A 22,574-nucleotide genomic window follows, 5' to 3' on the forward strand; every position below is an offset into this window, starting at 1 on the left:
GGCCACCTTCCGGCTCCTGGGCTCCATGTTGGTGGCGTTCCTCTGGGGATCGGGCCGCCGCAGAGTGGCGCTCAAGACCCTGATGAGACCGAAACCGGAGGGGGGCTTAGCGGTGCCAGATTTCGAAAAGTACTATTTGGCGGCTCAATTGCAGACCTTTACCCAGGAGATAGCGAGGGAGTTCCGAGGCCCGGAGGGGAAGAGGTATACCCAGACATATTATATCCTACATTGCATTGTGCCAACGTCTAGTTCTGAAAGACCTCACGCTCGAGGAACGCACTATACGATTGTGCTGGAATCGTGCCCATGGCCGAGGGGAGCTGAAACACCCGTATGCTCCGGAGATTCCGCTGGGTATGATCACTGCCTTGCCACACGGTGGAGACTGGTCGCGCTTAAGGCACTGGGAAGATGCAGGGCTACAGCTAGTAGGAGACCTTTATGAGGACGGTGTGTTGCTGCCCTTCCAGGAGATTCTGGACCGCTTTGACATTCCCCGAGGCGACTTCCTGCTACTCACAGCGGTCACCCGAGCGATCCAGAAGCACTGGCAGAAGGGTGTGGAGGAGCCACCAACATCACCGTATGCCAATATGCCATGATGTCGTCGGGGACGGTCAAGGCGGTAACGTGCTTATATTCTAGATTGATCAACGAAGGACTACCCCCGCTTGATACACTAAGGACTCGGTGGGAGGCCGACATTGGGAAAGATATACCGGAAACCACATGGGCACAACTAATGCGCCGTGCCTGGAAAGGAACGCGCCACGCCCGGTTCCAATTGGTTCATTTTTACGTACTCCACCGGGCCTACCTGACTCCGGCGAAAATTCAACAATATTTCGCCTCAGATACAGCGGCCTGCCCCAGATGCCGAACGCCTGCGGCGGACCTTATACACATGCTGTGGTCCTGCCCAGCGCTGTCCTCATACTGGCTGCTGATAGGTGACCCCCTTAATGGAGTCACTGGGAGATCCCTGACCTTTGACGCGGCGGTGGGGGTCCTACATTGGTTCCCTCATACCCCCAAAAACAAAATCTCTAGTAAGTTCATTGACCTGGGGCTCATTCTGGTAAAGAGAGAGATAACCAGGCACTGGAAGGCGCGAGTTGGTCCAACAGGCAGTAAATGGCACAATGAACTCCTGAAATGGGCTATGGGGGAAAGCACCCTGCGGTACCAACTGGCGAGGCGACAGCAGAATGAGAAGGCGCTAGAAGCTGCACAGGAATGGGAGACATTGGTGCAGGCCTTGCGCGATCACAGCTCTTCCAGCGATTCCGAGAGTGATGATGCGGCACAACTTGAATCCCATTAGACATACATCATACTGATCTTCTATACAGTAGGAAATGGTTTCCTCCCACAAGCTCTTATCACACACACAACACACTGATGGCGGGGCTAGGCTGGGAGGGGGGGAGGATAGAGGTAGGGGGGAGCGTAGGATACTCTCGTTTCATTACATTACCACTTTGGTTTTTCCTACTGTGTGATTAGTCCCCGGTCCTCTGGGGGAAGTTGGGTTGGGTGGGACATAGGGGGAGTTTTTTTTTTAGGATGATAGGATGATTTAGAAAAGCAGACTAAGATCGTTCATTTATTCAGATCAACTCCAGCAGACTTCCGGACCCTCATATGTGGACTCATCGCATGCGCCGCCCGACCTTCGGGTTGTGGGCTGAATGGCTGTGTCCGGGAGGTGCTCCCCCACGGGGGGTCAATTGCTTCTGTTTTCCTTTACAGATATGTCTCTGATCTATTATGTAATTTTGGCTAATTCCTGCAATAAAAATATATTTAAAAAAAACAAAACAAACAAAAACAAGTTTGGAGTTCTAGCTTACCAAAATGTAATCACTGTAATAAAGTATTAAAAATATTAATTTAAATTATTAATATATTGTGCTATTTATATTGTACAACAGTTTTATTTCGAAACAAACAAGATAGCCTTGACCATATTTAAAATGCTATGTAAAAGAAAAAAGATGGTGTTTAATTATAAAGAGCTTGGCAGTTGTTGGGTTTACATAAAAACTAATTTGAAATATTTAAGTATGCTTTATTAATAGGGTTCTAAAAGTGGGGGAAAATAATGTAGAAATAATTTTAAAAATATGTTATTAGGGAGGAAATAGTCCATTCTACAGTAAACATTAGAGGAAGTATAAGAAAAATAAATTAACTAGAAAAATCAATTGTAAGCGATTTACATTATATTATATATTGCCAATAGCAAACTTACACTACAAAAGAAAAATAATTAGCAAGAAAAAGGTGAATTAATTGGAGGGGTGAAGCAGTTGGTGGTCAAGGTAGCAGTATGATGCATAAAGCATTTACCTTGACAATATAGTGACCCATGACGTAGTGCATTTGATTTAGTGTTAATGTATTTGAAAAGAATAAGCCTATGTTTGCTGTGTATTGAGATGCGTCTCGTGATTGTGCAACAGTAATGGATTCCCATAGCCTTTTCGTCTCAGCCAAACTGATTCGGAATGGCTGTCCGAATAGTCATTGTGCTCGCTCGTTTGGAAACCATCTCCATTCTGCTCCACGATTCAGCTCTGAGAGTCTCGGGCTGCCTAAATCTCATTCTGTACCGATTCGGCTTCCTTACATCGTAATCAGTCGTCCGGACATGTGATCGATTCGGTTGAGAACATACTTCCCGAATCGGATATGCAGAATTCAAATCTCGTTGGAGCCTTTCTTGACGACCTCATATTCGGCCCCTTAGTGTCTCAGGGATCCATCATTTTAGATAAAAGCATACAGAGAACATGCAACAACCTCCATTATTTTAAATCAAAATGGCAAAATATGATGCACGTGATGTGACACATATTTGGCTATCTCAGGATAAAATCCTCACAACTATCTCAGGATAAAATCCTCACAACTAAGGAAGTCCACTCCTCACTGAGCAAGCCCTTTTCCTTTCTCAGAAAGACTGGGTGGACGATCTCCTCACTGACCTCCTTCCCTCTACCTTTGCCCCTTAGAGCAGTCTTCTAGGCGTGAATACCAGCCACAGCTTGTGAGAAAAGAGCACTCCCCCCACCTCCACTGGCTCCCCCTCCCAGTACATATCAAGCCTGATCCAAACTGAGACCTCAGAGCAAGAAAATATAAAACGGAAAAGAAAGTCACCTCCTTCCATGACCAAAGTCTAGTTTCTTACTCTTGCTTTAACCAAAGCATCTGTTTGTCTTGTCGTATTGCATCACTAAGTGCGTGTAACCAGCAGATCTCTGTGCTTGAATCTTGTCCTCTTCGTAATACTCCACTTAATTATCCCGCCTCAAAATCTTCCACCTGGGACATGTTTGTGCTTTTTAAATACACCAAACTAGGTAAGTTAACTATGCACCATATAAATATGTTCTGTATTTTATACGACATCCTTCTCCCATATATAGATTTGAGGAGCAAACATCAGTTAAGTCTGTAGTGGGATCTTTTTTATCTTTTGTTTTCAAAATGAAAGGCCAGAACATGATATTGAAACATGATTCATAATTCTTAAACATGTTGTAATACACTAGATTTCTGAATGTGTTGCATGGTTATGTCCTCTTCATATGCGTCCCAAAAATCTGTATGATCTATATTGGTTGTAAATCAAGGGAATAAAACATTTTAAATCTAGAAATACAGATCAAGTGCTCTTTTTGCTTAGATTCGCAAGTCTGTTTTATATGATTAGTACTTTGTTTGATGTCCTCGTAAAACATGGGGGATAGTAGCCCTGATGCACCAGAATATATAGGGGTGTTTATTGCCTGTGTGATAAAGAGCGAAGAAAGTTGGCATGTTAAAAACTGCAAACAATATTTGGTCATAGTCGGTCATCTTTATTTCTAAACACTTTTCATTATCTGATAATATTGCCTGTTTTTTAGGTATTGTACCCAGAACATGCAAAATTGACAGACAAAGAGGTGAGTATATAGTTAAACCCAATAAAAATAATCTTCAAACTCATAGGAAATGTGCTTATCTCCATTAGTTATTTTGAAATAAGCCATTCTCTCTATATTTCAGAAGAGCAACATTTGTTATTTGTCTTTCCCGGACTCCAATTCAGGTAATTTCTGCTTTTCTCATATTTCAAAACTGTACTCATGATATTTAATACCATGAATTCCATTTATCTGTTTGGTCTTTAGTTAACTTGTGAAAATATCTTTTCTCTTTTTTCTCCTGTACATCCATATCACTGACTATGATTTTATTTCAACTTTACTCTATTTAGATTTTCTAAGAACCTCAATGAAATATATGTTATATATGATCAAAACTAATAAAACTTAGATTCTAAAAATATGAGAAATCAAAGGATGGATGGAAAATTATTTTAACTAGTTGTAGACCTCTTTGGCAGGTATGGATTATTTTTGAACTCACTACAAATACCTTTATGTTAAAAACTGGTAATGACTGTTTTTCCAAAGGCTTCTTGTCATTGAATCTCATGTCACAGATTAACTGTCCAGCTATAGGAGACTGGCCCTAAACAGACTGATGATTAAGCCACTTTTGCCATTCATATCTGCCATCCCCAGAAATATATACAGTGACTTGATGATAGTATCAATTAAGCATAAGAGCTACATTTAGGGGAACTTGCCATGCTCTTCTTAACTGTTAGCATTATTTCATAACCTTTCATTATATCTGTATTTCTTCATCCTGCGTATGAACTCCATGTTAGTTGACTGTCATCTTGTGCCAGTGATGTCCTAGTTAATATTGCAGGTTTGATAAAGAGTTTATTTGGTGTATCTATCTTGACTTCATGATGGTTTTCAATTCATAATTAAAAAGACTTACTGCGACTTGCTGGTATGAAGTTGAGTACACTGAAATTTACATCTATAAAGTGGTTTACAAACTCTTCAGAGATTTGTCCTTAAGCCTATTATCTAAATCAATGCCCATTTATATATCTTTTTACCACTTCTGTTCATTGGTGGGCTGCAATTGCCCTTATTGCAGGAAAACTGCAAGATTCCATCACCTAGCACGGGCACACACAGTGGCAACTTTTTTATATATATTTCTTTTTATTAATCAAAAAAAGAAGGAAAAAAAAACAATAAATACATAAAATAACTCTCAGGTGAATGCATTCTGTTTCAACACACAGGTCAGCACGGCACATGACCGAATCAAATATTCAACAATTGGTACTAGGGTCTAGCGGATTCCTGCGCCGCCAAGCCTAGGCCTGATATAGGCGGCTCACAGATTTCCCCCCGGTGGCTATTCCACGCCCCCCAAACCTTACCCCACTTCTGCGGGCAACCCTGGGCCACATACACCGACCTTTCTCTAAACATACACCAATCAAGATCTTCAGCTCGTTTGTTGGTTCGGGGCGGCTGGCTGGCGCCCCAAAGTTGACACAGTGGCAACTTTTAAGATATGCAGATCTGTGTGGGCCTGTGTAATGCAAAAACAACAGGTGATGGACAGAATGCAGAACAATGTCCTACATTCACCCCAGTACAGAGATCTGTCTGAACCGGGGTGGCGTGGTGAGCAAAATAACGATGGATTAAACCCAGATCTGTGACTGGGGGTGAATGTTTTGCCAATGTGCAACATTCCGTCCATTATCTTGTGTGTTTTGTTGGGCCTGTGTAATACCACTCATTGAATTGCTTTGGCCCTTCTTTATTGGTATTAATTACTAACCATATCAACCGTGTCCATTTTAGTAGCCTCAGTAAAATCAAAAATGCTAATTTATACCTTTGTAAGTTCTGTGCTTCTGTTTGCAACGGGCACAAATTCCACCATCCAATTTTACAGACTGGAACATGTGACCTGCAGGTTACACAAGGATTTCTGCAGAAACCAATGACTTGCAGATGACGTGCAGCGTTCTCCATCGGGCACAATGACACTGAGCTATTTTATAACTGTTCAAACCTGTGAATAGTAGATAACCACCTGGCCTGTCTTCTTAGTGATATACCCTGAAACTTGATAAATCTACATATTCAGCATGAATTGTCTTAACTAGGGCCAATTCAATTAAATTAAAGGATTGTATTGAAGCAATCAAGAGACGGCCTTCCCAGTGCTAACATACCCTGCTTAAGTAGTGAGCTATTTAGGCGAATAGATGTGTTTTGAGATGTTTTCTAACTTAATCAGCAAGGCAATTCTGTATTTATTGAAGCATTGTGATTCTTGTATAAAATACGTACGCTGTGATAATCAATAGAATCAAACAGAGTAGCATAATTCGCATTACAAGAATAGTGAAAAAGATTAACAATTCCATCATTGTTATAAAAATGTGAATATATATTGGCATATAAAAACTGTGTACGGTATACTCCTACCTAGAGCATCCTAATCTAGCCCAGCCAATCCGTACCGGGTGGTCTACCTCCTCATTAGCTGCTGGTAATTGTTATCAGGCTGTCTGTCTTGGTGTAGAGCTAGACATCCCTCGTGTTGGTACACAGTAATCAGCTGAGCTGGAATTCTAGAATGCAGTGATCTCAGTATCCACTGAGTGCTTCTCTCACTTAAACAAGGATGAGGTTCCGTATAGATTATAAATAGCACCCATGTGGCCATGTTGAAACCCAGCCAGGCCACAGTTGTTCTAGGTTGATAGTTTCATCCCAAGCACAATAACAACAATGAAATTTGAGCATTAAACTTCATCCCTTGTAATGAATTTTCAAATTGTCGTGATAGTGTGCCTACGAAGTAGAAATGTAAGCAATGCTGATTCGGAGAATGTTATCCTGCATTGTTACGCACACAAATGTATGTCAAAATGTATAGTGCATAAAAGAGAAGGCAACGTAAGAAACATGAGCATGTAAATGGTGGTGTTTCTTACTAGGCCTAACCTGACCACCTGACACTCACTCCGTGGATGTGAGTCGTTAAAAGCAACTCTAAACAAACGCTAACATATAAGGGCCAATAAGTATTAAAACCCTAATAAATTCCAAAGAAGCATCATGTTTATTTAATAGCAAAGAACATACAGAAAGCCATTAATAATCGTTAAAAATATAAAAGCCATATTAAAGCAAATTTACCAAAGCAATTTTTCATTTAAAAGAAAGCTGATTTAAATAAGACCCCTGACTTGAAACTGCTAGATTGTTTGTGTTCTGAGAGGTAGACAAACATGGCTGTTCCCAGCAACCACAGATGATGTTCCCAGAGGCACCCATCGGATCAGATCCATTGAGCAAAATGTTCCCATCCATCCCCCTCAGCATCCGCTGAAGGAGAAGCAGCCAGTGCGGGATCCACAGAAGTAGAGCCAAGATCCAGAATACTAGGAGCCGAAGCATCCCAAGAGGGCTTGTAGAATGCGTTCAGAAGCAACGCAAGCGCAAGGGAAAAAACGTACAAGTGGGCCGTTAAAAGGCTCACTAGTAGGTCAATGTCCATAGGCCGAACCAGTTGTGTTCCTAGGCATATGAACAGGGAACACTCGAAAGTGGACAGAAGACAACTGGATACACGCTGCATGCAGTGTAGCCACACAGGCTGAAAGGACAATGTTAAAATGGATATCGATGCGTTTATCAACAAAAATTAAGTATCGTCCTTATTAATAGAATCACCCCTCCCAAACTCCACATCTACACACAAGTATGAAGTCGGGCAGGCCCTGCGACCTATGCCCATGATTTCTGATTGATGAGTCACAGGTGGGAGGGTGCATAGCTGGAAGGCAAACACGCAGGCAGGAAACTTTTAAACAATCATACAGATAGGTCCAGCGACATCACAATGGTCAGGCGAGTTTGCCCACAATAAAGCGCACATATCCTGAGGAGGAATGCACGCTTTAGGAAACACCATAAAGTCACAAAAAGGAACACAATGACAGTCAGAACCTAGCACACATTGTGATCAGGCGCTCCCCATCTGGACACATTCACCACTGGCCACACTGTGTCAATGCTAGGTGGAGACCCACTTGTAGTAACTGTTGACCATTAATTTATGACTAAGACAGCAACCAACATTCCTCACCATACATGGTATGTTTATGGCTTGATGTAAAATTGCGTATAAGACTAATGCAAACCCAGTGTAAATTGAGACAATCCTCGAACCTCATGCCTGCAACTGTCTCCTGGCCAAATTCTTTAAAAAAACAAAACCCTTCCTGTTTTGCCGAACTCCTCTTGTCATTTAAGGAATTCGAACCAGAGCGACAGCAAGAACCCAGTGTTCATTTAGTTCCTGAAGCAAGGGTGCGCCAAAACACTGTATCAAGCATTCACAACCTATGAGCACATTTGAAAGTGCCAGTTCCATTTGGCCTGTTGATGGGTCATCCTTTGCGGAGCAGAAAAAGTAAAAGCTAAATCATGACGGTCGGGAAAGGGACCAGCGGAAGAGCTCCAAAAATGCTTCCCAGCACAAAGTGTATGGATGATGGAACAACTCTGAAGACTGTTTGGAAGGTTCTAACCAACCCAGAGCCAATTGTCTTAAAAGAAGTTTGGCACTCCTACGGTACTAGACATGTTAAAAATGCAGTGCAAAAGTTCCCAAAAATTTAGCGGGAAATTAGGAGGGAGTAGCAACTGTATCTCAGAAGAAGACCTTGAAATTTTTTATTTTTTTTAATTTTTTGGGGGAAAACCTTTATTTACTTAAACAAAGTACACCGCTATTCAGCCGTACATCCCGGAGGCTAGGCAGCATGGTAAAGCAGTTCGGGAATGTGTACAAAACAGAAAAAGGAGCAATCAGGTTTAATTTTATAAATGTTAAAGATGAACTCAATTGAACAAGAAGAATCTAAGAAAGACAAGAAAAAGAAAGAAAGGGGAAGAAAGAAAAAGAGGAAGAAGAAGATAAAGTTGGCAAGGCAAAGGAGCATAAAAAAACGGTAAGGCACATATCCAGGGGGAGAGGCGGGAGCAGTAGCATCACAAAATAACCAATACATGAAAGCAAACATATGCAAGGGGAGCAAAATTCAGGATCGATCCACGTGAAACTTGGGTAAAGGGGGAGACTACGGAGAGAGATGGACCTCCGGTTGAATTGTCTCTGGGGGCACGCAGATGTCTCCTCTATACGAATTCCAGGCACCCCAGACCAGACCCCACATTTTGGGCATACCCCGGGCTACGTAAACAGTTTTCTCCCGGAGCATGCACCAGTCCATGTTGGTTTTCCAAAGGCTAACTGTGGGGGGGGGTCGGGGCACCCCATCTCTGGGCGATGTCCCTCTTAGCAATCATATTACCCAGGGTGACCTAGCGGGTCTGAGCAGTGTTATAATCATTTGGACCCCACACATTCAACAGGCAGCGTCGAGCCTCCGCAGGCAAAGTACAAATAGCGCGCCCAGTGCCCTGGCGTCGCATTGAACAACAAACTCCTGAGGCGGAAGCCGGGAGCGCTAGGAATTATTTTTAACATTTTTGTGATACTGTGCCTTTTAAAAACCTACTTACTGCACTCTTGGCAGCCTAAACAGCGGACTCTCGCTGCAACGAAACCCCTTGCTTTTGGTCGCCTATCCACGAGGGCGAGGCGCGTCACGGACACGCCCCCTTTGCTGGCCACGCCCCCAAGCTGTACAAATAGCGCGCCCAGTGCCCTGGCGTCGCATTGAACAACAAACTCCTGAGGCGGAAGCCGGGAGCGCTAGGAATTATTTTTAACATTTTTGTGATACTGTGCCTTTTAAAAACCTACTTACTGCACTCTTGGCAGCCTAAACAGCGGACTCTCGCTGCAACGAAACCCCTTGCTTTTGGTCGCCTATCCACGAGGGCGAGGCGCGTCACAGACACGCCCCCTTTGCTGGCCACGCCCCCTCCTACGTCCTGACTCTCCACTATTTATCATGTGTCTTGGTAGGAAGCGCAGCGGACGAGCGCAGCGGGCGCGACGATTGCGCGCCGAAGGCGCGCCTAAGGCAAGCCCGTCTGCGCCCGTCATCGCCAGACCATCGCCTCTCGCCAGTCCCCCTGGTCTAACCAGACCCCAGCCTTTACGGTATGATCGCAAGGAACTCCTTGCCTTGAACACTAACCAAAGCTGCACTGATGCCACTGGCATCCTGGGCCACTCGCCACTCCACTGTGTTCGATGCCACTTCTCCACAAGCACGCCCGCTCGAGTGTGGGGTAATCGCACCGCAACTGCTACCCCGCCCCTGACGATACTACAGCTCAACGTCAGATCCCTCTCTAAACACCACCTCGAGGTAAATTCACTCCTACAGGAAGAAAATCCTGACGTCCTGTTCTTGTGCGAAACATGGCTACGAGACGGCATAACTACCATCCCTAACCTGACGCTCCCAGATGAGTTTCACTTGGTCACCATAAACCGTGAAACCCGGGGTGGCGGCATCGCAGTCATTTATAAAAAGCACCTCACTTGCACCTTTATCAAAGAACCTCTCCCAGACTGCGAATGCGCTCAATTCAAAATTAGCATCAGTCCTCAGTCTACGCTATCCGGCCTTTACATATATCGCCCACCTGGCCAGGCCTCAAGGTTCATTGATGCCCTCCTCGAAACTTCCACGGCGCTTATTACCAAATCTGCCAATTTCACCATACTAGGTGATCTTAATCTGCATTTTGACTTAACTAATGACAATACTATTTCTAGCCTTCTAGCAGACCTTTCGGCACTACAACTTAACTCACTAGTCCATGCTCCTACCCACATGGCAGGCCATACCCTGGATCCGATCTTCACTAACATCCAAGAGGCAGTCACTGAGATCCCCTCCCCAATGGGATGGACGGACCACTACCTCGTTAAACTTATGGTTCCTGCACCACATCGGCAGTACAAAACTGATTCCAACCAATGCCTTAGAAGACCTTGGCACAAGCTCTCCACCCCCGCCTTACATAAAACCTTAGGTGATTTCCACTGCGAAACTAATCAGGAGATAGAAGCGGCCTACACCTCGTTCACTACCTGAATTACCAATGGCCTCGACACTCTCATCCCAGCTAAACTGACTAAGGGACGCAACACGCCCTCTAATCCATGGTATGATGATACCCTCAAAGCGCTACGTAAGGATTGTAAAAAAGCCGAGCGCCAATGGAGGAAAAACTTTGATAACCAGGATAAAACAAATTATTTATCCAAACTTAAAATCTACCATAAAGCCATCAGATCCTCCCGCGCTTCTTTTTATGCTAACAAAATTAGCTCCAACTCGAACCCATCTAAAAATATTTTTAAACTAGTCAAAGAACTCCAAAACCCTAGGGCGCCATCTCCAAAAATCTCCTCCAACGAACAATGTGAGCAGCTTGCCACATACTAAGTTGAAAAAGTTCAAAAAATATATGCCACCTTTCTGCAGAACACTCCTCATTCCAGAGAGCCCACAACCCTAGCCCCCACCCGTATCCCTCTCACCCAAATTCCTGCCATCTCTGCCGCCGAACTGAACCAACTTTGCAGGAAGGTGAAGTCTGGTTCCCCAGCTGACCCTATGAGCCCCTCTCACTTCCTGGACTCACTGGATCTTTTTCTATCTCCCATGATGGATATCCTCAATCTCTCCTTTACCTCTGGCTCTGTACCTATCGCCTGGAAACAAGCGTGGGTATCACCTATAATCAAAAAACCCACCCTCGACCCCTCCAAACCAGAAAGCTACCGACCAATATCCCTTCTACCCTGGCTATCCAAGATAGCAGAGGCCCATGTCAACGGCATTCTCTCGAAACATGTGGATCGTCACGGAATTCTGGATCCTTCCCAAAATGGCTTTCGAGCGGGCCATAGTACTGAGTCTGCCTTACTGGCCACCACCGAACATCTCAGGACGATCCTGGACTCCGGGCAAAGTGCTGCGCTGATTCTATTAGATCTCAACGCAGCCTTTGACACGGTGTCCCATGACATCCTTCTGGAACGTCTAGAGATGGCCGGTGTGACTGGCCTTGCTCTTTCATGGTTCCAATCCTTTCTTAAGGACAGATCCTTCAAGGTGTCAGCCCCCCCATTTCTTTCTAAATCTCATCCCATAGCCCAAGGAGTCCCCCAGGGTTCAGCGCTGAGCCCCTCCCTCTTTAACTTATATGTCCAGCCGCTTGCGGATGTGGCCAAAGAGTGGGGGCTCACGCTGGTCTCATACGCAGACGACACCCAGCTGGTCGTCACCCTCTCTGAAAGCCCGTCCATCGCGGCATCCAGGTTTAGAGAGGGCATGGTATCAGTGGCTCAATGGATGACGGACAACTACCTCCAACTTAATGCCGGGAAAACCGAGGTGCTACTCCTCGGCCGTAACACCTGCCTATGGAATGAGCACTGGTGGCCGTCATCCCTTGGCACCACTCCATCCCCTAAAAACTGTGTTAAAAATTTGGGAGTCTGGATGGATGCCAACCTCAGCTTCCAATCACATACTAAAAAGGTGGCAGCCACCTGCATAGGGCTCCTAAGAAACCTCCGCCCTATACTTGGGCTATTTGACTCTAAAGCTCGCCAGCTAATTATCCAGGCAACCATCTTGTCCCGCCTGGACTATGCCAACGTCCTTCTACTGGGAGCAAACAAAGCTGAAACGGCTAGGTTCCAACGTATCCAGAACACGGCGGCCAGAACTCTGGTCGGTCTCCCACGTAGATGCTCAGCCAGAGCCACCATCCGCAAATTACACTGGCTGCCCGTGGAACAGAGAGTGAAATTCAAAGCTCTTATCACGATCTTTAAGATCGTCAAACAGGGATATCCTCCTCTGTTGCGAAATCTGGCCCGACCCTATGTCCCTGGCCGCGACCTTGGCTCCTCTAATCAACTTCTCCTGACAGTCCCCAGAATCAGACTTAGTCGCACTGGTGGCCGCTCCTTTAGCGTCCTAGGGCCCAAACTATGGAACGATCTCCCCCCTCAGCATCCGCTCCATAGACTGTCTCCCAGCTTTTCGCAAAGCTATCAAGACCCACCTCTTCCCCGCTCCCTAGAGTTCTTAGCCTTCCCTCCCCGTTCAGTAGGAGTTTGCTTGTCTGCTAGCGCCGGGACACCCCATTGCTGGGGTAGCTGTTGCGCTTTACCAAACCTAGAAATTAGAAAATTAGAAAGTCACCCCAGTCACAACCCTCATCACCGCATGCACTCGCTCCCAGTAGGAGGCGATGACTTGGCACTCCCAAATGATGTGCATGAAAGTGGCCGTCGCACCACATCCTCTCCTGCAGAGGCCATCCTGGGAGAGCCCCATACGAATCAGCCTGGGGCCAGTGACGTACACCCTGTGGAGCATTGTCAACTGGACCAAACGCAACCTGGCCGAGATGGCCACCTCCTTAGGGGAGGAGACCGCTGACTGCCAGTCCTCGTCATCCAACTCAATCCCATCATTCACCCAGAGGTCTCGCACTGTCACCAACAAATCCGTCCGTACATTGATAAGTTTCTTATAGGTCAGAGAGATGGCACTATCCGGCATGTGGCCGTCCAGCACTCTGTCCTCAAGAGGGGATGACTCGGGAACTTTTTCACCCACAGGCAAGGAAGACGTGAGGGCGTGCCTCAGTTGCGCATAACGGAAATACTCCGCAGCCCCCAATTGGAATTCCGCCTGTAGGGCTGCAAACGTTTTGATATCCCCCTTGAACATCACATCCGCCACCTTGGAGATACCAATGAGGTCCCACCGGTCAAACCCCTTAGAATGCCACAATTTCCCCAATAAGTCGGAATCATAAAGGGTAGGAACCATGGTGAGCCTATCTTTCCACCCCAGAGCCTTAGTCACCGCCCTCCACAAGTGTACCGCAGTTCTGGTGGGACCAGTCAGTTTCCGGTCCAGAGATCTAGAGTACAGCGCTCTGTAGTACATCCCGTCGTTCATAAGCCAGCGATCCATGGCGTATCCCGGATTGACCGCCGGCCCATAGAAGCCATGATTAATGGCAGCTAACTGAGAGGCCCAATAATAGCGGCGTATGTCCGGCAATGCAATACCACCGTCATACCACGGAATGGTCAACTTGACGACGGCAATGCGCGGTCTACCTTCCCACAACAAAGCGCGCTGCAGGTTCTCAATCTCCCCGAAGTATTTAGATGGCACTGGGTCTTGTGTGTTTTGAAGCGCATAGAGGAACCTCGGCAGGGACATCATCTTGAACAGCGCCGCACGGCCCAACAGGGACAGCGGCAGTCTCTTCCAACCCTCCACGTCCCGCCGAAGGCGCGCCAGAGGGGGGAGCAAGTTGTTCGCATGCCGTACCCGGGCATCCGTTGAAATATAGATGCCCAGGTACTTAAAGCCCTGTTGCGAGACCTGTATGGCACAACCTCTAGGGAGACGCGGAGTGTCTCCGCGCAGCACATATAAGTAGGACTTAGACCAATTAATGACCAGGCCCGAGTATCTACCAAAGGTACCCAGCACGTCAAATGTCACAATTAAGGACCGACAAGGGGAGGTGAGATACAAAAGAATGTCGTCCGCATAGAGCGAGACGCGATCCTCAAAGCCGGGCGACCATTTGATACCAGTAATATCAGGGTGAGTGCGGATCCAGGCGGCCAGCGGCTCCAGCGCCAGGGAAAAAAGGAGCGGCGATAACGGACAACCCTGTCTAGTACCTCTGCGCAAAGCGAAGGAGGCTGACAAGCGGCCATTGACCGTCACATTGGCCATCGGGGAAGAATAAAGGAGCCGAACCCAACTAATGAAGTCAGGGCCGAATCCAAATTTAGAAAGCACCGCCCAGAGGTAGTTCCACTCGAGCGAGTCGAACGCCATCGTCGCATCAAGCGAGGCAAGGACTGTTGGTTCACTAAGCATGTGCGCTCGCGCCATGACAGCGTGAAGCCGTCTTAGATTAAGGGCGGTGTTCCGATGAGGGATAAAACCAGACTGGTCCGGATGGACCAAGTCCGCAATCACGCCCACGAGCCGATTGGCCAACAACTTTGCCAGAATTTTGGGCTCGGCGTTCAATAGGGAAATAGGACGGTACGACCTACAAAGGTCTCGGGGCTTCCCCTCCTTGTGTATGACCACTATGGTGGCCAGGGGTTGATCAAGCGGGAGTTCACCGGCATCCCGAGCTGCCAGGAACATATTCCGCAGGGGCGCGGCGACAGTGTCCGCCTTAATTTTGTACAGCTCCACTGGGAGACCATTGGGCCCCGGAGCCTTCCCGGAGCGCAACGATCTTATCGCCAACGCCACCTCGTCAACCGTTATGCCGCGGTCCATGTCATCACGCTCAATGTCAGACAAGCAAGGTAGCTCAACCTCCTCCAAGAAGGAGGCTGAGTCGGATTCGGTCAAAGCGGAGACTGATGTATAAACCGTCTCAAAGTAGTCGGCAAATGCCGTGGCAATAGCAGGAGGGTCAGTAACCACCAGTCCATCATCGCCCAGGATCTCGGGCACCACCCGAGAGGCCAATTCCTTCTTGTCCAGCCATGCAAGGAGCTTGCCCGCCTTGTCTCCGGCATCGTATATCCTCCCTTGCTGTTCCCTGCCCATCGCCTTGGCCGCATCCGTGGCAGTGGCCCTGTACTCCGACTGCTTCAGGGAGAGAGCATGGAGCAGCTCTGGTGTTGGTCCCGGCGCTAACCGAGAATTCAAGTCCGCTATTTCGGACTCCAACCGCACCAAGTCCTCATCCCGTCGTCTGCGCACCTCGGCTATCAAGGAGAATGCCTCCCCCCTAAGGACAGTCTTGAAGGCCTCCCAAAGGGAAACGGCCGACGTCACCGTGCCCGTATTTTCGGTGAAATACAGGTCGATGGCTTTAGCAAGGAGGTCTCGAGTCTTAGGGTTGCGGAAATACCAGGGGTTGACCGGCGCCACCCTAGTCGCCGCCACAATGCCAAAGTCAAACGACACCCAAACTGGAGAGTGATCCGAGATACCCCTGGCCATGAGACGAGCGCTAGAAATGGATTGTGCCTGAGCCGATGGCGCCAGAATGTAATCAATGCGAGAGAGACTGCCATGAGCCCCAGAATGGAAAGTATATTGCTGCTGCACGGGGTGTAAAAGTCGCCAGCAATCAATGAAGCCCATGGTGCTCATGAAGTCCGGGAGCCATGATTGTGCACTGCGAAGATCTCTGGACGGGAAACGATCCAATGTGCCTGAAACAACAGAATTGAGGTCCCCACCCAGTATCAACAGCCCCTCCGGGAGACCCAAAATGGCGCCACCAAGATCCTGGAAGGTAGCCGCTTGCAACCCCGGGGGGACATAAACCAAAACCAAAACTAGGGTGCGCCCCTCCCACCTGCTCACCACGGCTACATAGCGGCCTCTATCATCCACCAGCGTGGACTCCACCTCCAGGGGGAGAGACATGCGCATCAATATCCCCACCCCTCGGGACCCGGTAGAGAACCCGGAATGGGCCACCATTTTGAACCCCTTTCTATTCAGAGCCTTACAAGTGTTGCCAATAAGATGAGTTTCTTGCAGGAGAACAATGTCCGGAACACAACGTTTAAGCATTTGTATCACAACATCACGTTTAATACGATCCCCCAACCCATTCACGTTCCAGCTGAGTACATTTAAGGTCTTACCCCCCATCATCAATGATGTCCCGTCCCAGCCATCCCACCCAGATAACAACCACCGAAATGATGAAAGCAAAACAGTAATACCTTAGCCATGAGAAAAGTAAGGGGAAAAGAGCAAAAGGAAAGCACACAACCCAACTACCCCCCACCCTGCACCCCTGCATTAGACTAGAAGCCACCCCAACTAGCAGTGTGCCTGTCGCCCCTTAGAACTAACCTACAAAAAGCCCCCAGAGGAGAAAGGAGACATCCTATCACCCCCCGTTACCCTCCAAATTGAGAAAACAGAAGAAGTAAAAAGGAAGAAATAAATGTCAGTGAATGATGCCGTCCTCCGCATCCCTCCCAGAGAGAAGCCAACATTATAAAGTTTATTCCTGGGAACCTGGACCTCCTGACGCCCCCTCCGACTGGTCCTCTGGAGTGGTCCGTCGCTGGTGCAAAGTGTCCAGCCAGTCCCCTGCAGCATCCGGTAAATCGAAGAACACCGTCCGATCGCCATGTTCAATGCGCAGTTTCGCCGGGTAAAGCATAGAGTACCTTAGCCCCATCTCCCTCAGCCTCCGTTTCACGCCCATAAAACTCTGACGGCGTTTCTGGACGGCCTGGGTGAAGTCAGGGAAGAAGTTGATGTCCGCGTTCTGAAACCGTAGCGGGCCGCCTCTTCTCGACGCTTGCAAGATGGCGTCCCGGTCCCGGTAATTGAATAGTCTAGCAATGATGGGGCGCAGGGACGCACCCAACTTCGGTTGGCCACCAGGCAGTCGGTGAGCCCTCTCAACCGAAAATAATTTACTCAAGCCGCCCGGCGCCAAGTGCTTCTCCACCAAGTCCTCCACGAACAAGTCCACCGCCTCCTCCTCCGCTCCCTCCGGCACACCTGTAATACGGACGTTCTGGCGCCGTGCCCGTCCCTAAAAATCGTCCAGCCGGCGAGCAAGTGCCACATTAGCCGCCTTCAGGTCCCGTACCTCGGTCTGCATGTCCGACACATCAGAAGTCAAACACAACGTCTTAATGTCGAGTGACTTAACTCTGTCGTTGGTTTTGCCGAGGTCGGCCCTGATGAGGTTAAGCTCAATCTTGAGGGTATCCACCTTGCTGGACAGCGCTTCGTGTTGGCTATGCATCTCGGCCTTCACGCCAGCAATGGCTCCCATCACGTCCCGGAGGGTGGGTTCCGTATCTTCTGGGGACACGTCTCGTTGCGGATCTTTGGTATGGCTCGATGATCCCGGCGATCCCCTGGAGTGGGAGAAGGGCTCAGGGATGGTGGATTGCGAATGGATGGGTTTTCTGCTGACTCTCGGGGCTTTCCTTTGTCTGGATCTGCTCTGCCCGCCATGTTGAGCAACCGGGTCAATGCGATCCAAAAGGGGGCAAGCCAACTACGCCACCACCACTCGATCAAAGCAAACAGTTCATTCCACCTCCCGCAGTAAAAAGCAGGCTGCCAGGGAGACCAACAGGGCCACCAGGTCCAGCAATTATGTCAGTTCAGCTCGAAGTGCACCGAAGCGGGCCCCGTCACAGCCCCAACAATGCCAGGCTACTATGGCGTCATCGCCAGTCGGCTTCACGTCGGCGCAACTCGGTCCAGGAAACTCGGATTTTCAATCTGAGACCGGGCGCTGCGTCAGCATCAACACCGCTGTTGATTCCCACCGTCGTGTGACAGGATAGCTAGCAGGATCAATACGGAGGATCGGAGGGTCTTCGGAGCTCCGAGCTTACGCGGCCATCTTGGTTGCCCGCGAAGCTCCTCCTCCTGAAAGGACAATGTTAAAATGGATATCGATGCGTTTATCAACAAAAATTAACTATCGTCCTTATTAATAGAATCACCCCTCCCAAACTCCACATCGACACACAAGTATGAAGTCGGGCAGGCCCTGCGACCTATGCCCATGATTTCTGATTGATGAGTCACAGGTGGGAGGGTGCATAGCTGGAAGGCAAACACGCAGGCAGGAAACTTTTAATCAATCATACAGATAGGTCCAGCGACCTCACAATGGTCAGGGGAGTTTGCCCACAATAAAGCGCACATATCCTGAGGAGGAATGCACGCTTTAGGAAACACCATAAAGTCACAAAAAGGAACACAATGCCAGTCAGAACCTAGCACACATTGTGATCAGGCACTCCCCATCTGGACACATTCACCACTGGCCACACTGTGTCAATGCTAGGTGGAGACCCACTTGTAGTAACCGTTGACAATTAATTTATGACTAAGGCAGCAACCAACATTCCTCACCATACATGGTATGTTTATGGCTTGATGTAAAATTGCATATAAGACTAATGCAAACCCAGTGTAAATTGAGACAATCCTCGAACCTCATGCCTGTAACTGTCTCCTGGCCAAATTCTTTAAAAAAACAAAACCCTTCCTGTTTTGCCGAACTCCTCTTGTCATTTAAGGAATTCGAACCAGAGCGACAGCAAGAACCCAGTGTTCATTTAGTTCCTGAAGCGAGGGTGCGCCAAAACACTGTATCAAGCATTCACAACCTATGAGCACATTTGAAAGTGCCAGTTCCATTTGGCCTGTTGATGGGTCATCCTTTGCGGAGCAGAAAAAGTAAAAGCTAAATCATGACGGTCGGGAAAGGGACCAGCGGAAGAGCTCCAAAAATGCTTCCCAGCACAAAGTGTATGGATGATGGAACAACTCTGAAGACTGTTTGGAAGGTTCTAACCAACCCAGAGCCAATTGTCTTAAAAGAAGTTTGGCACTCCTACGGTACTAGACATGTTAAAAATGCAGTGCAAAAGTTCCCAAAAATGTAGCGGGAAATTAGGAGGGAGTAGCAACTGTATCTCAGAAGAAGACCTTGAAATTTGAAGATCAAACGTCTCCTTTGCAGATGTTAAGGCCACATCCTTCTGGAACAATAAGGTGATCAGTCTGCTCAAAGCATCAAAGTGCAAATTCGAAAGCTTTCTCGAAGGCCAAACCATTGCCTCCCCAACTGTGCATTTAGGTGGAAAAAGTACTTGTGTGCAACAGGTCACAACTGCAGAAATCGTAGCCAGATAGACAATGCCCGGTTTCATGCATCAGAAGCTCTTTCAAGAGTAATCTGAAAGCCGGAAGATCACTGCAGCTGGAGAACCCTTAAGATAGCAGGACAGATGTGCCATGGACGCATTACATGCACCATGAAGTGAAACCTTCCTACACACCAAGGAAAGCCCTAAAATATTCTCGCAGGCAGTCCTGTTAAGAAAGACTTCAGCCTCCATATCTAAAGGGTAAGATCCATGGCCGGTGCACATATCCTTCCCTTAGCGCTTTGTATCTGCCTACATCATGGTGTTGTAAACAGCAAGTGAAGTGAAATGTCGAAATTGGCAGAGAAATAAACCTGTGGATTAACCTATCTGCTGAAGTTATTTCTGCAACAGTGAATGGTAATTTCTCCAACTTCTCTATATGTAACATAGTGCATGTTGCATCCTTACTTACCATGATGGTTTGTTTCGTTAGATGGTAAGGAAAAAAGAAACTAGTGGCACTAAGGTTTTGCCATGGTACACGATCGGTATGAAGTGTATGAAGAGTCCAGCTAAGTAACCTAATCAATCTAAGCTGTGACTGCCCATGTTATGAAGAGGACATGTCATTCTGTATGATGTCTATTGCAGATGACATTGTTACCCAGAGAGTATATCCTAGTGGACAATGTAATCATACCATTATCAACTACTGCTAAAGCCCTTTCTAAATTTGTCCTGTCAATCTTGTGGTCTTTCAGCAGCCTCCTGCTAGAAAACTTACCACACTTCACTATATATTGCATATAAGAATCATTTTTGAATTTGGTTTCGAAGACCTAATAAAAAGTCCTGTTGTCCTATGTCATCAGAAAGAAGGGACAAGTGTTTCTCCTGGGACCGTGTTGAGGTTTTAGCCAATCGAGGCACAACCTCCCAACACTATAAGTTGTTACCACCCCGAGTGTTGTGTCTGCACGTAACGTAGGTCAGGCCTACTGATCTTAAACCTGCATGACATCTGTTCGTATCTAACATCGACACTAACCACCCCCCTGATTAGTCCCTGAAGAACAGTTGCGATGCATGATGTCCAATATTTCCTCTGTGTAAATTGCAAACTGTTTGCAGTTTGAAAAATGGGCAAATGTGGGAATGGTTGGTGTATTTAAGTCTTTTATCTTAGCCAAGACATGATGTTTTCTGCACAGTTTGTTCAGGAAAATTAGTTGATGCAATATCTGGCATGCTCTAAATAATCTCTCCCCCTGAACCTGCCAATCTTTAGTTCTCCAAATGGATTATAAATCACCAGTGTCTCTCCAAAAGTCAAACATTTCTGTGGCGACTAGAAAAGAAAATATTCAGTATATGGCCGATTAGTACCAATGAGTATATTTTTCTTTGCTGATGGTGTGAACCTGTAATAAGCCCCTAGGTCAGCTGGATTGTGACCAGAGTAATATGCAGACTTCTGTGCAAACGTTTGTGAGTTACCCTGTGATGGTGTAGTGCAGTGTTCCCATTGTGTAAAATACTGCACATGGAGTACTTGCTTTATACAAGAAGTGGTGACCATAATGTTGAAAACAGAACGCTTCATCATAATCAGTCCTACCATCATGCATATCATCGGAACTTAAAAACAGTGAAATAATCTATATCGTCTAGCATTTCATGCACTGTATCAATGCCCCAATCAAGGTTCAGTTGGACCAATTATAGCATACGATACCTATCCCAAACAATTCCATCAGGACCAGATCAGCAGAAATATTCAACAGGGAAAGGTCTCTTTGCACATGGGGCCGGATAATGTGGTCGGGCAGATAGCCTGTCGGTGGCAATCAGTACCGGTCTGTCCAACATAGGCTGCGGTCTGACCGTTGCATAATGATGTGGTCGGTTAGAGCACAGCTGTCGGAGGGACAGACTCACACCTCCAACAGGCTTAAGAAGCCTGTCGGAGTGTTTGTCAGAGCAATGGGGGTGGTGCCTGCTGAGGCACTCCTGTAGGGATTACGATGTCCCTTTTCCCTCTACCTTTACATGGCGGTCCAACTGCCATGTAAAGGCAGACAGAATGGGACTTTGTGGGCTCGGAGCAGGGCCTTCGTCCCCCGTGGACCTCTGCTGTGGGGCCAAGGGGGCAAACCCCAAACATCCATGCACCGTGTACCAGGCACCACATGGTGCCTGGCACACAGTGCATGGATGTTTCAAAACATGCCTTTTTCAATTGTGGCTTGTGCTGCAGCCCTTTTTTGGCCCGCAGCACAAGTCGCAGTTTTAAAAGGCATTTTTCCGACTGCCTTCATGGCAGTCGGATCGTAATATGGCGGGTGAAGCCGCCAACTACACGTCCGGTGGTCTTTATCCGAATATTATGGTGGCCTACCGCCATCGTAATGAGGACCTTTTTTTGATGAAGAATGAGCTGTTAAAACCAAGTTCACAAATTGTACAGCAGAGCATTCTGAAAGATATTTTCACTTCAGACTGTCACAAAACCAATCTAGATGATGAGAAAGAATAATGAAATTGTAATCCACAGGTATAGCCATGGAACCACGCAATCTACCTCTGTAAATTGATACTTGTATAGCGCACTACTCACCCGCAAGGGTCTCAAGGCGCTTGTACGAATACCGCTGTGGAACCCATCCAGGCTTTCCCTGTGAGGCGTCCACTCCTGGGCATCCAGGCATCCTTAGCGTTGTGGGGGCCGTTGTGGAGATTAAGCAAGCTATTGCCCAGAGTTGCAGAGTGGGACTCCGTGATTGGAATAGGCACCGAGGCGAGAATTATCAGGTCCGTGGGATTTTTTGAGCCCAAGACCCGCCGAGGCGGGGAATTGAACCCTGGTCCCGGGCTAGACCTCTGCATCAGGGTCTGCCGCTCTAATCATTGAGCCACACTTCTCCGCCACCTCTGAGAGATGTAGGTGGCTCAGATGAATCTGAAAAGAAGTAGTCAAAGTTGATAAGTAGCTTTGAGTCTGTTCAATC

At 47.3% G+C, this 22,574-nt stretch overlaps 1 protein-coding gene across 1 annotated transcript in view; it reads left to right on the forward strand.

Moving 5' to 3' along the window:
* Nucleotides 1-22,574, forward strand: part of DENND6A (DENN domain containing 6A) — a 338,779-nt gene that overhangs the window by 32,369 nt on the left and 283,836 nt on the right. Inside the window, exons 2-3 of the mRNA XM_086939111.1 lie at nucleotides 3,921-3,959; nucleotides 4,063-4,105. Coding sequence (XP_086795237.1) covers nucleotides 3,921-3,959; nucleotides 4,063-4,105 — 82 coding nt within the window. The remainder of the gene's footprint in view (nucleotides 1-3,920; nucleotides 3,960-4,062; nucleotides 4,106-22,574) is intronic.

Source organism: Lissotriton vulgaris, chromosome 9, assembly GCF_964263255.1.
Source record: "Lissotriton vulgaris chromosome 9, aLisVul1.2, whole genome shotgun sequence".
In the NCBI taxonomy this organism is placed as follows: domain Eukaryota; kingdom Metazoa; phylum Chordata; class Amphibia; order Caudata; family Salamandridae; genus Lissotriton; species Lissotriton vulgaris.